The 17,500-nt window shown below is 41.3% G+C and overlaps 1 protein-coding gene across 1 annotated transcript in view; it reads right to left on the bottom strand.

Moving 5' to 3' along the window:
- Positions 1 to 17,500, bottom strand: part of wdr33 (WD repeat domain 33) — a 58,818-nt gene that overhangs the window by 19,110 nt on the left and 22,208 nt on the right. The window contains exons 6-9 of the mRNA XM_028594392.1: positions 15,665 to 15,816; positions 2,132 to 2,229; positions 664 to 790; positions 1 to 19 (exon numbers count right to left, since the gene is read on the bottom strand). The exon at positions 1 to 19 is cut by the window's left edge and continues 136 nt beyond it. Coding sequence (XP_028450193.1) covers positions 1 to 19; positions 664 to 790; positions 2,132 to 2,229; positions 15,665 to 15,816 — 396 coding nt within the window. The remainder of the gene's footprint in view (positions 20 to 663; positions 791 to 2,131; positions 2,230 to 15,664; positions 15,817 to 17,500) is intronic.

Here is a 17,500-nt window from a genome sequence, read left to right on the forward strand (position 1 = left end):
CGTGTTCTTGTGGGCGTGTCTGGGTAGAGACGGGAACTACAGTCATCCTACTACACATCTACATCTTCTACTTCTAGTCCGTCTGGCTCTAATATATCTAAATATGCTGGCTCTATACATGCTAAAATTCCTGATTATTTACATGGAGTCTGGTGGAGATATGCAGTCCTGATTATTTACATGGAGTCTGGTGGAGATATGCTGGCTCTATACACGCTAAAAGTCCTGATTATTTACATGGAGTCTGGTGGAGATATGCTGGCTCTATACACGCTAAAAGTCCTGATTATTTACATGGAGTCTGGTGGAGATATGCTGGCTCTATACACGCTAAAAAGTCCTGATTATTTACATGGAGTCTGGTGGAGATATGCTGGCTCTATACACGCTAAAAGTCCTGATTATTTACATGGAGTCTGGTGGAGATATGCTGGCTCTATACACGCTAAAAGTCCTGATTATTTACATGGAGTCTGGTGGAGATATGCTGGCTCTATACACGCTAAAAGTCCTGATTATTTACATGGAGTCTGGTGGAGATATGCTGGCTCTATACACGCTAAAAGTCCTGATTATTTACATCTACTTCTAGTCTGGGGAGAGACAGGAACTACAGACATCCACAGACTAATAAATAAATAAATAAATAAATAAAGGACTCACAGTGTGGCCAGACTCTGTCCCGTCTTTGGGTCCCAGAATTTGATTGGCTGCTGGCTGTCCTTACTGCCGGAGACCACCAGACCTTTAGTGGGATGCCAGTCCACACACTTCACATCTGCACCGTGACCTACACACACATCACATAGAGACACACACACACACACACACACACACACACACACACACACACACATCACAGAGAGAGACACACACACACACACACACACACACACACACACACACACACACATCATAGAGAGAGACCCACACACACACACACACACACATCACATAGAGAGACCCCCCCCCACACAAACACACACAATATAGAGACACACACATACATCACAGAGAGACACACACACAGATAGACCCACACACACATCACAGAGACCCCCACACACAGATCACAGAGAGACAGACACACACACACACACATCACAGAGAGAGAGACAGACAGACACACACACATCACAGAGAGACAGACACACACACACACACACACACACACACACACACACACAGAGAGAGAGAGACAGAGACACACACACACACACACACACACATCACAGAGAGAGACAGAGACACACACACACACACACACACACACACACATCACAGAGAGAGAGACACACACACACACACACACACACACACACACACACACACACACACACACACACACACACACACACACACACACACACACACACACACACACACACACACACACACACACACACACAGATCACAGACAGACACACACACAAACACACACAGACAGACAGAGAGACACACACACACACACACACACACACACACACACACACACACACACACACACAGACAGAGAGACACACACACACACAGACAGACAGACAGACAGACAGACACACAAATGTTTTTTTCCATCCAACAGGTGTGTTTTCGAATGTAAATACTAATCAACTACTACGTTCTGGTACTTATGAGCTTACATCTGATTCTATTCAGGCGTAATCTTTTATTAATTTTTTTTAAGTCATCAACCTGCTCGGGACTGCAGATGAAAACTAGCCGGTACGGCTAAATCTGGCACATTTACATGTTGGACATTGTACTCCTGTTGATTAATGTGCACTTTCCCTTTTAAACAAAGAAATCTAAAAAAAAAAATAATTAAGAGCTTTCATTAATGAGATGATGGTGCGATTATGTGTTATGTCTGCCGTGATCTGCATTAACTGGTCAGTGTCTGGCCTCAAACTCTAGCTTTCTAGCTCTAGTCTGAGTTCAAGTGAGCCCAGGTGAGTTCAGGTGAGTTCAGGTGAGTTCAAGTGAGCCCAGGTGAGTTCAGGTGAGTTCAAGTGAGCCCAGGTGAGTTCAGGTGAGCCCAGGTGAGTTCAAGTGAGCCCAGGTGAGTTCAGGTGAGCCCAGGTGAGTTCAAGTGAGCCCAGGTGAGTTCAGGTATGTTTAGGTGGGCGTGTACCTCTGAGGATCCTCTCCTCGTGGCAGCGCAGGAAGTCCCAGATCCGAACCGTGCCGTCATCTGAGCAGGTGGCAAATTTATTATCCGTCGGAGAAAAGCTGGAGAACACAAGCAGAGCGTCACCATGGTGACAGAAACATCTGGACCGGAGAGGAAGATTATGAACCAAAAAAAGTATTCATAGTGTTATCACAGCATCTTCATACTAATATTTGCGGTTTTCTCTCTTTACTGTTGTAATTAAAAAGGAACTCCCACCAGACTCCATGTAAATAATCAGGACTTTTATCATCGTAAAACACACTTCATTGAAAGTGGACAGAAACTAAATAAAACTACCAAAAGCCGTCTTTGTTCATCTTTCCACTGTTCCAACAATCACCACTCTGGTTTGGCTGAAATAAACCCTTAATTCACCCATTTACATGTGGAGATATGCTGGCTCTATACACGCTAAAAGTCCTGATTATTTACATGGAGTCTGGTGGAGATATGCTGGCTCTATACACGCTAAAAGTCCTGATTATTTACATGGAGTCTGGTGGAGATATGCTGGCTCTATACACGCTAAAAGTCCTGATTATTTACATGGAGTCTGGTGGAGATATGCTGGCTCTATACACGCTAAAAGTCCTGATTATTTACATGGAGTCTGGTGGAGATAGGCTGGCTCTATACACGCTAAAAGTCCTGATTATTTACATGGAGTCTGGTGGAGATATGCTGGCTCTATACACGCTAAAAGTCCTGATTATTTACATGGAGTCTGGTGGAGATATGCTGGCTCTATACACGCTAAAAGTCCTGATTATTTACATGGAGTCTGGTGGAGATATGCTGGCTCTATACACACTAAAAGTCCTTATTATTTACATGGAGTCTGGTGGAGATATGCTGGCTCTATACACACTAAAAGTCCTGATTATTTACATGGAGTCTGGTGGAGATATGCTGGCTCTATACACGCTAAAAGTCCTGATTATTTACATGGAGTCTGGTGGAGATATGCTGGCTCTATACACGCTAAAAGTCCTGATTATTTACATGGAGTCTGGTGGAAATATGCTGGCTCTATACACGCTAAAAGTCCTGATTATTTACATGGAGTCTGGTGGAAATATGCTGGCTCTATACACACTAAAAGTCCTGATTATTTACATGGAGTCTGGTGGAGATATGCTGGCTCTATACACACTAAAAGTCCTGATTATTTACATGGAGTCTGGTGGAGATATGCTGGCTCTATACACACTAAAAGTCCTGATTATTTACATGGAGTCTGGTGGAAATATGCTGGCTCTATACACACTAAAAGTCCTGATTATTTACATGGAGTCTGGTGGGCTAACTGATGATGAACATTAGTCGTGTAGGGTTACATTACAGCCCGTTTTATGGCTGCCGGTTGCAACGATCTCTCAAAGATTGTTGTTCCCATCAGTCACTTAGACACCAATGCATGATGGGAAAATAGGGTCCAGGTTGAAAACCAAAAAACTAAGTTACCCTTTAATGTTCAAAGTCGCTTTGATGTGGGTTTGTTTTTTATTTCTCTCTGCAGGTCAGACACCAGTGAGACCATGTCTGAAACCACTTCCTGTTTACTGTATGGGTGTTTACCATTTTCAGCAGCTATGTGCGATATTTTTCAAGACATTTCAGATAATATGCCTAAATATCAGTCTGAAGAACAGAGGTGCTGTAGAGCCGACACCATGTTTTATATCTGACCGTCTCCATCAGTCTGAAACCAGAACACAACGAGGCGACTTAAAGAAGTTAACCCTTCATTACTAGATATGGTCAATATGGCTTTATTAACACACACACACACACACACACACACACACAACCTGTCTGTCTACTTTAGCTGTAGACCCCAAACTAATGACAGTCTGTTAGTGGGTCAGAGTCTACCTGGCTCCACCTGCTGGATGATCGCTGTCATGACACCCAAAAACACACCATCTCTCTCTCTGTCTGTCTATCTATATCTCTCTCTCTCTGTCCATCCATCTCTCGCCCTCTCTGCATATCTATCTATATCTATCTCTCTCTCTCTGTGCATCCATCATCTATCTCTCTCTCTGTGCATCCATCATCTCTCTCTCTCTGTGCATCCATCATCTCTCTCTGTGCATCCATCCCTCTCTTTATCCATCATCCCTCTCTCTCTCTCTGCGTATCTATCCCTCTCTATCTATCCATCCATCCATCAACACACAGGTTCAGGTCATACTTTCATCTTTTCCACATTATTTAAACTTCAACTATACTTTTCTTGTGACCAGAAATCAAAAAACAATCCTGAAAGTAATGCATATTATAATTAACATCAGGTTACTATCTATCAGACCCAAACTGAAGCTGCACATTTTCATTTGTTTTAGTTTTCTGCAGTGATCTGCTCGGGGAGGAGATGTGTTAACGTTCACAGTTTTTATTTTAATTTGCTTAATATCTGAGGAACATTCGGCATTACTCTGAATCTGCGAGTCCCTCGTTATTATCCCGCCTACTGTCGCTGTGGGGAGAAACCCTGATCAGGAAATAAAAGAGAGAATTAGGGACATCTCATTGGTCTCTGATGACGTCACCTCGACACATTGAGACGTTTGTTAAAGCCTCAGACGGAGAGACAGGATATTATCTGACTGATTATATATGGAGATACAAGGTCTCTGTTCTATGATGATGACGACGACACACACACACACACACACACACACACACACACACACACACACACACACACACACACACACACACACACACACACACACACACACACACACACACACACACACACACACACACACACACACACACACACACATACAGTAGACAGACAGACAGACAGACACACACACACACACAGAGACAGACAGACACACGCTGTGCAAAGGAGGGTCAGAATCAGCGCTAGAATGTAACTAAGTACATGTACTCCAGTACTGTACTTCAGTACCAAATGTTGAGGTAGTGGTACTTTACTTGAGTCTTTTCTCTCCACTTTCTACTTCTGTACTGGTTGGATAGTTTCCAGGTTCTTAACTGTGAGGACTGTTCTTTACGACTGTGGAGATATGCTGGCACTATACATGCTAAAAGTCCTGATTATTTACATGGAGTCTGGTGGAGATATGCTGGCTCTATACACACTAAAAGTCCTGATTATTTACATGGAGTCTGGTGGAGATACGCTGGCTCTATACACACTAAAAGTCCTGATTATTACATGGAGTCTGGTGGAGATACGCTGGCTCTATACACGCTAAAAGTCCTGATTATTTACATGGAGTCTGGTGGAGATATGCTGGCTCTATACACGCTAAAAGTCCTGATTATTTACATGGAGTCTGGTGGAAATATGCTGGCTCTATACACGCTAAAAGTCCTGATTATTTACATGGAGTCTGGTGGAGATATGCTGGCTCTATACACGCTAAAAGTCCTGATTATTTACATGGAGTCTGGTGGAGATATGCTGGCTCTATACACGCTAAAAGTCCTGATTATTTACATGGAGTCTGGTGGAGATATGCTGGCTCTATACACGCTAAAAGTCCTGATTATTTACATGGAGTCTGGTGGGCTAACTGACGCTGAACATTAGAGACACACACAGACACACACACACACACAGAGAGACAGACAGACACAGAGACACACGCACATAGAGACAAGCACACACACACACACACACACACACACACACACACACACACACACACACACACACACACACACACACACACACACACACACACACACACACACACACACACACACACACACACACACACACACACACACACACACACACACACACACACACACACACGAAGGATTCTTTTATTGGAGGACCGTCTCCTTTTGGATGCTGGGAGCAAAGTTTCTCCTAACAGAAATTTGGAAAGTTTCTTTCAACCAAATTGTGAAAAATTAAGGATCAGATCTCCACTTTCATTGAATTGGGGGGGTTTTAAATTCAATTTTATGGCATTATCATGACTAAACTTTAACATGTCTGGGACTATCCATTACCTTCAATCCTCTGATCTTAACTATTAGTCAAAACCATTCACAGTTTCTGCTGTTTTCTAACACAAAATTAGATTTAATTTCATATAAATGAGATTGATGGACCATGAATTCCCAAAATAAGTGTAGAACTAGTGTAAATGACGTGGTTCTAGTGGTGAATAAACTAATGGTAGCGCAAAAATCATTGAAATAGGCAACAAAAGCACACAAAATGTGGAAAAAAAACCAGGCTATGTCTCCAAGCGCCTACTGTCCCACTTCAATCACTGAGTTTGAAGTACAGTACAGGCCTAAAGTTTGGACACACCTTCTCATTCAATGCGTTTCCTTTTTATTTTCATGACTATTTACATTGTAGATTCTCACTGAAGGCATCAAAACTATGAATGAACACATATGGAATTATGTACTTAACAAAAAAGTGTGAAATAACTGAAAACATGTCTTATATTTTAGATTCTTCAAAGTAGCCACCCTTTGCTTTTTTATTAATAAGAGAAATAATTCCACTAATGAACCCTGACAAAGCACACCTGTGAAGGTAAAACCATTTCAGGTGACTACCTCATGAAGCTCATTGAGAGAACACCAAGGGTTTGCAGAGTTATCAAAAAAAAGCAAAGGGTGGCTACTTTGAGGAATCTAAAATATAAGACATGTTTTCAGTTATTTCACACTTTTTTGTTAAGTACATAATTCCATATGTGTTCATTCATAGTTTTGATGCCTTCAGTGAGAATCTACAATGTAAATAGTCATGAAAAAATGAGAAGGTGTGTCCAAACTTTTGGCCTGTACTGTATATATAATAAAAGATCCATACTTGGCGTCTGTGTATCGATACAGTATTGCCACGGAAAATATTGCGATACTATGCTGTATCGATTCCCCCCCCCTACTGAATATTGGGCTTTTTGACAGGGTTAGGGTTTCTGCGAACCAGAACCCTACTCTTGTCGCAGTAATGACGGCGCCGTTGATTACGGGAAGGTGTTTACGTAGGTGGAGCGTTCAATGCACGAGACCACATGTGTCAAACTCGAGGCCCGCTGGGCCAAATCCAGCCCTTAGCACATTCTGATCCGGTCCGCATATCAATTTAGGTTCACGATATATTTTTGGCTCAGTCTAGTTGCGCGCCAAAAACATGGGAAACTGTTTTTCAATAGAGTATCGGTATCGGCTCCGATACTACCTAAAACGCTGGTATCGGTATCGGGAAGTACTGGAGTTTATGCACCGATCCGATACCACGTAATAAAGCCCTAAAGAAAATCTACGTTAAAGTAGATTATTTATGTTCTTTTTCCGTTATAACTGACTGTCAGACTGGAGAATAAAACAACGTTCTGTGGCGTTCATTGTTTGTGTCTGTTCATGTTTCACAAAGTTAGAAATCATATCACATCCATACAGAGATAGTAGTATACAGTTGTTAAAACATAATGAAATATATGACACTCTGGTATCGGATCGGTACTCGGTATCGGGCGATACACAAGTTCAGGTATCGGAATCGGTATCGGGAAGCAAAAAATGGTATCAGACCATCTCTATTTTTCAACTTTCAACTACGCGACACTCAAAGCAGAATTTGGTAAATTTGCTGACTTTGTGACTTCACAAATTCCACCAGAAGAAGCAGAGAGTTTAATATTCAGGCTGAGAACGAGGTTGTTGTGAGTCAGCTGGGTGGTAGCCTACTGAGAAAATATAATCATTGTTTTGCTTGATTTGCTAAATTCTAGGATGACTTTGGAACTTTTTTGCTGACTTTTTCAGGGCTTTATGTAGACTAAACTGTAAATGAGAAGACTATATGAGACATGCAATCATTGAGTCAAAGATCTTTGACTTTTCCGATGAAATAAAAGCATGTTAATAAACTCTACTGGCCCTTGATGAGATTCTCTTTTTCCAGTGTGGCCTTCTGGGAAACTGAGTTTGACACCCCTGCAGCAGGCTGTGAGGAAGTGGACATGGATCTGGTGAGCAGAAACAGTTGTTGTTTGGCAGAACTTTGAGTCAAAAGAAGACCATTCAAGTCCAGCTACATGTTCAATGCTGATTGGTCTGGTGGTGGCGAGGACCCTAAACTATACACAACATGGCCTCTGTTACAACATCTGGTCTGAAACATCTGGAAGAATACGAGTTGTTCATGAAGCAATCTCCAGACAGCAGCCAGAATGCAGCAACTTCAGGTACAGCAAAGGAAGGACAGTCCCTGTTTACTTCATTCATGAGTTTACTGGGTTCATGGACTGAGGATGGGAGGAGGAGTCATCACAATCTCAACCAGGGGGTTCAGGATTCAGACCAACCCCAGAAATCTGGATTCGGTGCATCCCTACTTCAGATATTTGTATTCACATATACGGGGTTGAGTAATGTGACAGCACTGCAGAACATGCAGAGAGACTCAGGTCCCTGACGTGAAAGCCTCATACTGCTCTATATTCCACTATGCATTTTGAGATATTATGAATGCCATCTGTGGGTTCCTTCTCATAGGATAAATAAAGGTAATCCCACCATTAATTGGGGCATAAAAGGGTATAAGAATGCAGGAAATTAAGTCTTTGAGGCTAAAGATAACCCGGGGGGAGGACACCCAGACCCCACACCCCAAACACAAAGGCCCATTCTGAGTAGAGGTGTTGAAATTAATCAAATAATCGATGCATGGAATCGTGGACATGTACGATGCTGCATCAATTATCGATTATTTCTGTTTATAATGTAATGTCGGCCTAACAACATTTCTGATTACATATTCTGGTATGTTTTGCACATTCAGGAAGAGCCATGTGCTCAGTGCTGTATAGTTTTTTATGTATCCAGTTTATTTAGTATTAGAGCACTGCAGAATGTTTGGTTTTGGAAGCTTGAAAAGCTCTGAATTAAATCTCCTACATGGCTTTAATAGAAACATGGATCTGATGCATCGAATCGACATAATTGTAATCAAATCGGGAGATTAATTCTAATTCAGTACACCCACTACAATACTTTAAGACTACACAACGGGGCTCTATAATGCTCCAAAGTTAGGTTCAATTTTGGCGAGTCTGTAGAGTTGACTGCTGTAGTGCATTCAAGTTAAATAAGAACTACATTAAAAGTACAGTATTCTCCGGACTATAAAGTCACACTTTTTCTCACAGTTTGGCTGGTCCTGCGACTTCTAGTCAGATGCAACTTGCATATCAAAATATATCTAATTGATGATGTTTTTTAAAATGTTAATACATACTGACGGACATGAACCAAGGAGGAAACGTTACCATGTACAGCCGAGAGAGGGCGCTCTAGGCTTGGGACAACTACATGCTGCTCCTGTACCTCTGAAACATGAACTTAAAGACAGCTGAGAAAGACTGAACACAAACAAAAAGAAAATCCTGCAGATTACAAAGCAGAAGGGTAATGGAGCAGCAGAAAGAAGACTGAGAAACTAGTGAGGGACTGGCAAAAAGCCGAGGCTACTCTTCACACAAGAAAGCTAATACAGGGCTTCAATTAAATGTTCTTGGTCTTGGATTTTGCAAAATAAATTTCTAAATAAATGCGACTTATATATGTTTTTTTTTTTGCCCCATCTTCATGACTTCTACTCCGGAAAATACGGTAACTGCTTTGGGGTAAATTCTCAATGTAAACAATTATATTTTTAATAATGGATGAGCCTAGAGGGAACCTTGCAGCATTACAATCTCTTTCATATCCAAGATAAACTGGTGTTTCAACTAAAATACCCCTAAATCTAATCCATGTTGACTCAAAGCAGACTCTGAATGAGATTTTGAGCCTCCTGCGGTTGACAGACTATGTATAGGCTTATCAGTTCAATTCTCTAAGCACAAACGGACATTTGGAAAAACAGAAAAATGGGTTCAAATATCCAATTTTTCTTTTTTTTCCACCTTGACAAATTAAAAAATTTAATCTTTAACCTGTTTTTTCCAATTTTCTGTTTTTTATTCCCGAGGATCAGAAATTGCAAAAATTACAAAATTGCGTCTGAGCTCCAATTATTAAATACTGCCACCGTGGTGTTCTCTTCCTCTACTTCGCGGAATATGCAGGTCATTAACTCCATATAGACCAAAATTAAAAACCGATAGACTTTGGGGTCAGAGGTAGGGGTGTGACGAGATCTCGTTGTACGATATCTCGCGAGATTAAAACGTGACGAGATTTCTCGTCGAGGTGAAAAGTTTACATATTGTGTTCGTCTTGTCTGTCACTCTTTCGCCGTTTATTATTTCCGCAGGAAAACCAAAATGTTGCCACACCCCTATTTAAAAGTGGCGGGGGGGGGGGATCTTCAACAGTAACTCCACGCTCCATCACGCTGACATCACATCGCCTCACGAGACAACTTTTCACCTGGACGAGAAATCTCGTCTCGTTGTCGTGAACCCAATCTCGTGATGTGTCTCGTCTCGTGGAGTAAGGGTCTCGTCACACCCCTAGTCAGAGGTGTTTGCAACTGATGGTTTCAAGTGGGGTGCGGGCCGTAGCTAGGTGCAACGAGGGAGAGAACACCACGGTGGCGGTATTATGAATAATTGGAGTCCAGACGCAATTTCGTAATTTTCTAAATTTCTGATCCTCTGAATAAAAACAGAAAATTGGAAAAACAGGTTAAAGATCCAATTTTTTAATTTGTCAAGGCGGAAAAAAAAAATGAAAAATTGGATATTGGAACCCATTTTTCTGTTTTTCCAAATATCCGTTTGTGCTTAGAAAATTGAAGTGATTCGTTGAAGCGTTACACGGACCTCTAGGGACACACTGAAGCTCTCTCAGATATGCTAAACAGTGTGGAAGTCTGGCTGTTGGAAGGCAGGGACAGTCTGTGGCACAATCTGGAGGTGTGGGACTTTGATTGGGCTTAAAAAGGGGGAGGCTCTGAGCCGCGATCATCAGCGGTAAAGTGACCTGTCCCGACCGGGACGCAGGGACATGTTACCAGTAGGGTTGGGTACCGAAAACCCGGTGCTAATTCGGCACCAGTGCCTAAACAGCTGGTCTCTACCGGAGCGAATCACAACGCAGATTTCGGTGCCGAAAACAGACTGTGGTGGCAAATTTTATTTTAACCATTTCTTTAATATTAACCATTTGTTTAAAGATTGTTTTAAACCTCCACATAATCCTGCTCCTTCCTGTAGACTTTTAAAGCACCAGAGAGGGGAACAGCTGCAGACGTCAACTATAGCCGAGTAGAGTTATTAAGTTTTACCAGCCTGAACCTTCTCACATTGTTGACTTTTTGCTTAGATAGAAGTGGAGAAGGCCGATGACTGTTTACCAAGGGAGAACTCCGTAGGTTTCTGCCTCCTGAGATAAACTGATGTTTAGGCTAATGTTAGGAACAGAGAGCAGAGGGGAAGGTGAGACAATGGTGGGACTGTTAATGATGTCCTCTCTTCAACTATGGCCGGGCTAAGAGATAAATATACAGGGGTGGCTTAACGGAGGTCTTCACTATATGATGTTTGGATGTTTAGATTTTACGTTAGAAAGACATTTTCAGTTGTGCTGCATCATATTGTCCCTTTGAAACTGTGTTTTCTCTGCATTTGCAAATGTAAATAAATACTCAAAGACCAAACTTTGGTTTAATTCTCAAACAGTCGTTATTTGTTTTGATTTTATCCTGAATATCACTAACTCTGCTGCTTCAAGGAAAACTTCCACCACAAGACAACTGAAGCATCGCTGCACGTGACGCTAGTTAACACTACACCTGACAGCAGCTAACGTTAGCCTAGCGTTAGCTAGTTAACACCACACCTGACAGCAGCTAACATTAGCCTAGCGTTAGCTAGTTAACACCACACCTGACAGCAGCTAACATTAGCCTAGCGTTAGCTAGTTAACACCACACCTGACAGCAGCTAACATTAGCCTGGCGTTAGCTGGTTAACACCACACCTGACAGCAGCTAACGTTGGCCTGGCGTTAGCTAGTTAACACCACACCTGACAGCAGCTAACATTGGCCTGGCGTTGGCTAGTTAACACCACACCTGACAGCAGCTAACATTGGCCTGGCGTTAGCTGGTTAACACCACACCTGACAGCAGCTAACGTTGGCCTGGCGTTGGCTGTTAACACTACACCTGACAGCAGCTAACGTTGGCCTGGCGTTAGCTGGTTAACACTACACCTGACAGCAGCTAACGTTGGCCTGGCGTTAGCTGGTTAACACTACACCTGACAGCAGCTAACGTTGGCCTGGCGTTGCTGGTTAACACTACACCTGACAGCAGCTAACGTTGGCCTGGCGTTAGCTGGTTAACACTACACCTGACAGCAGCTAACGTTGGCCTGGCGTTGGCTGGTTAACACTACACCTGACAGCAGCTAACGTTGGCCTGGCGTTAGCTGGTTAACACCGACAGCAGCTAACATTAGCCTGGCGTTGGCTGGTTAACACCACACCTGACAGCAGCTAACGTTGCCCTGGCGTTGCCTAGTTAACACCACACCTGACAGCAGCTAACGTTAGCCTAGCGTTAGCTAGTTAACACTACACCTGACAGCAGCTAACGTTAGCCTAGCGTTAGCTAGTTAACACCACACCTGACAGCAGCTAACGTTAGCCTAGCGTTAGCTAGTTAACACTACACCTGACAGCAGCTAACATTAGCCTAGCGTTAGCTAGTTAACACTACACCTGACAGCAGCTAACGTTAGCCTAGCATTAGCTAGCAGCTGGATTAAACACTGTTAAAATGCTGACAGCTAAATGGTGTAAAGGGTGTCTGTATTTCACTGGAGAGGATTCATACAGCGGGACATTACACAGTCTGCAGCTAGCGTTGTCGCAAAAACAACACAGATGGTGCGTTCACTTGAAACAAGTACGCCTTGTGGTGCATTCAAAGTAATTGTAAAACATCCTATTACCCTATTTTTTAAGTATCGGTTCAGGCACAGGCACTAGGGCGGTCCTCGACTAAAGAACTCCTTAGTCGACTAACACTTGTAGGATTTAGTCGACTAATCGATTAGTTGATTTAATCGACAGAGCTGTGAGCTTTGAGAGGTGGTTAAGACTAGAAAAGCACAATATAAATGTAGTTAATTAACCATCTGTAAAACTGAGTTTCTCCACAATTAATCCTGCAAAAGCACCACTTTAAATCTTGTGTTTACCATAAATGTGCTCAGAAGTTTCTTGGAAATGAGTAATTAAGCATGAATAAGCATAAAAAATGACTAATGGACTAAAGAAATCTTAGTCAAATAAAATCTGGGGTGGCAGCCCTAACAGGCACGGTTTTAGAAGTACCGTTTTAGCACCGGTATCGGGAAAAAAAAAATCAAATAATACCCAAACCTACTTACAAGCGGCATTATGTGGAGCGAGTCGGCCATTATTGCCGATTTAACCCCTTTAGACTCACTGCGCTTCAGGCTTTCTAACTCACGATAACGATCGGCTGGCTCGCTCTACTTTATCCCTAACCGAGACTTTAGAAATTCTTATTTGATCCAAAGAAAACATCCACATTATAACATGAACTAAACTGCTACTCCTGAACACTACATGTTGCAGTTGTGTAAGAGAGAAAACTACAAACACAGAATAAAAAATAAAAAAAAGAAGTCATAAATAAATTAATATCGACAGTCTGGTAGTCTGGGTGTTGAGTCTGTGTCACAATCTGGAGGTGTGGGACTTTGATCGGGCAGGGAGGCACGAACGGTGCGTTCAATTTGAACTGGGAAATCAGAATTTACAACTTCTTCACAGTCATTTTGCAGGGAATCTCAAAAAGGAACACCTTCTGGATGCACATTTCTGACTCGGAAAGTCGTAAAACTGGCAAATCGTGGTTGCTCCGTGCATTTACAGCAGCGAAAGCTTTAGTTTAATAGCTCTTCTGTCCAATTTGTGTCTCACTAAAAATCACTCGTAAACACAGTCCTGTCTGACGACATGTTACGCTGTTTGGATGCACAAAACCACCGTCTAAATGCATCGTCATCGGGCGCCCAGATAGCTCAGTTGGTAGAGCGTGTGCCCAGATATAGCGGGCCCAGGTTCAACTCCAACCTGAGGCCCCTCTCTCGGTCTTCAGCTGTCCTGTCAATAAAGGCCTAAAAATGCCCCAAAAAAATAATCTTAAAAAATAAATAATGCTTTGTTTATCATCTGCTAGCAATGGCTAACTTGGCTGTAAAATGACAGTTAGCTATCTGACTTGTTTAACTGGAATCGTGTCAACTCAGAGGTGACATCATTCCCACCCTCGGCATCATGGGAGATGTAGTGTGGACTAAAAGTCTGTGTGGGTGTGTGTGTATATGTGTATATATATATATATATATATATATATATATATATATATATATATATATATATATATATATATATCTCTATCTATCTATCTATCTATCTATCTATGTCTCTCTATATATATATATATCTCTCTATATCTCTCTCTCTATGAGCAAATAAACGCTTTATTTAAAACCCATCTACAGCTGCCTGTTGGATGAGGTTCAGACCAGCAGAGTGAGCTTCCCTTTATTTAATATCACTTTATTAAAAAAAATAAAATAAATAACTTTATTGATTCCTACTAACACTTTATTATCTTTTTTTTGTGCTTTCCTCCTCTCCGCCCATAAAAACCATCGGGGCGGCCCCCCCACCCACCCAAACCAGTTAGAAATCAACGGTTGATGACTTTATTTAACAGAACAGAGAGATATGAAATATGAACAGCTCAGCAGCCATAACATCAACAACAGATCCCTGCAGTGTTGCCACAGCACACACGTACAGTACAGGCCAAAAGTTTGGACACACCTTCTCATTCAATGAGTTTCCTTTTTATTTTCATGACTATTTACATTGTAGATTCTCACTGAAGGCATCAAAACTATGAATGAACACATATGGAATTATGTACTTAACAAAAAAGTGTGAAATAACTGAAAACATGTCTTATATTTTAGATTCCTCAAAGTAGCCACCCTTTGCTTTTTTATTAATAAGGGAAATAATTCCACTAATGAACCCTGACAAAGCACACCTGTGAAGGTAAAACCATTTCAGGTGACTACCTCATGAAGCTCATTGAGAGAACACCAAGGGTTTGCAGAGTTATCAAAAAAAGCAAAGTGTGGCTACTTTGAGGAATCTAAAATATAAGACATGTTTTCAGTTATTAAACACTTTTTTGTTTAGTACATAATTCCATATGTGTTCATTCATAGTTTTGATGCCTTCAGTGAGAATCTACAATGTAAATAGTCATGAAAATAAAAAAGGAAACGCATTGAATGAGAAGGTGGGTCCAAACTTTTGGCCTGTACTGTACATCGGTCATGAATCAGCCACAGCAGCAGCAGAACGTGGCGAGAGGCTAGGCGGCCGCCGCGGTGCCGCCGCCGCCGCCAGTAAAACGCTGACAGTAACAGTACGACTACAGAAAATGGTAGATTATTGGGTATAAACCTGGCTTCTCTAATGGCCTCCTTGTGAGCCTGGAACATCTTGACGTTGTTCATGTTGGACTGCCAGTACTTCACGTAGCCTCCGTGGTCTGCAGTCAGCATCCACATGTCGTTGTGAGACCAGGTCATCGCCCGGACCGGACTGTCGTGGGCCTAAAGGAGGGACAGAGAGGATCATGGGAAGGGAAGGGACGTTAGGACAACTCATAGGGAGACACACACACACCATGATGATGATTCAAACTCAGACATCATCATTTTTTAGGTCTGTCCTCGACTACAGAACTCCTTAGTCCACTAACACTTATAGGATTTTGTCGACTAATCGATTAGTTGATTTAATTGACAGAGCTGTGCTCTTTGAGAGGTGGTTAAGACTAGAAAAGCACAATATAAATGTAGTTAATTAACCATCTGTAAAACTCAGTTTCTCCACAATTAATCCTGCAAAAGCACCACTTTAAATCTTGTGTTTACCATAAATGTGCTCAGAAGTTTCTTGGAAATGAGTAATTAAGCATGAATAAGCATAAAAAATGACTAATGGACTAAAGAAATCTTAGTCAACTAAGACCAAAACCACCGATTAGTCGACTAATCGACTAAGAGGTGGCAGCCCTAGTTAGGACAACTCACGGGAAGACACTAGGGCTGCTCGATTATAGAAAAAAAAAAAACAATCACGATTATTTCGGTCAATATTGAAATCACTGTAATTTAACGCGATTACTCGTTGACTTCTGGAGAGATGTTGCAATTATTGAACTTAAAAAACAGTGGAAAAAGTTCAATAAATACACATAAACACACACACAACTGTGAAATTTACCGTAATACTTTTCCTATTTAAACTTTATTATTTCTAGGGCTGCCACCTCTTAGTCGATTAGTCGACTAATCTGTAGTTTTGGTCTTAGTCGGCTAAGATTTCTTTAGTCCATTAGTCATTTTTTATGCTTATTCATGCTTAATTACTCATTTCCAAGAAACTTCTGAGCACATTTATGGTAAACACAAGAATTGAAGTGGTGCTTTTGCAGGATTAATTGTGGAGAAACTCAGTTTTACAGATGGTTAATTAACTACATTTATATTGTGCTTTTCTAGTCTTAACCACCTCTCAAAGCTCACAGCTCTGTCAATTAAATCAACTAATCAAGTGTTAGTCGACTGAGAAGTTCTTTAGTCGAGGACAGGCCTAATTATTTCTTTCAGAACACAAGAGAAAGTAAGAGTTTACTTACAAAGCTAAATAATTGTTTCTCGATTATTCTGTTTTTGTGATCATTGGGAGCCAAAATCATAATCACGATTACATTTCGATTAATTGCACACACACACACACACACACACACACACACACACACACACACACACACACACACACACACACACACACACACACACACACACACACACACACACACACAATGATGATTCATACTCTGACACCATCATTTATTTTTGATAGCATAAGTTACAGTTCAGATATCCATACCTATTTAACAAGAGGAGCAAGTAGGGGGCAGTATGGCTTTACCTTTGCCAAAATCTAATAACTTTCATTTATAGAGCATGTTCTATGTGGAATAAAATTCCAAGTAACATTCGTTTTATTACAGGAAAGGCATATTTTAAGAAGAAAGTCAAATCTTATCTTATCATGATGTTTCTGATTGTTTGGTGAAAAAATGTCTGATTTGTTTATTTTAATGTGATCTACCTTAATGTTAGCCATGTAATATACTGTAATATATAACTTTGTTTTCAAGATATTTCTCTAGTCGGTTTATTATTGTTTTCATTGTATTTTAATTTTTCTTCTTGTTATCGTTTT

This window comes from Perca flavescens, chromosome 12, assembly GCF_004354835.1.
Source record: "Perca flavescens isolate YP-PL-M2 chromosome 12, PFLA_1.0, whole genome shotgun sequence".
Taxonomy (NCBI): Eukaryota; Metazoa; Chordata; class Actinopteri; order Perciformes; family Percidae; genus Perca; species Perca flavescens.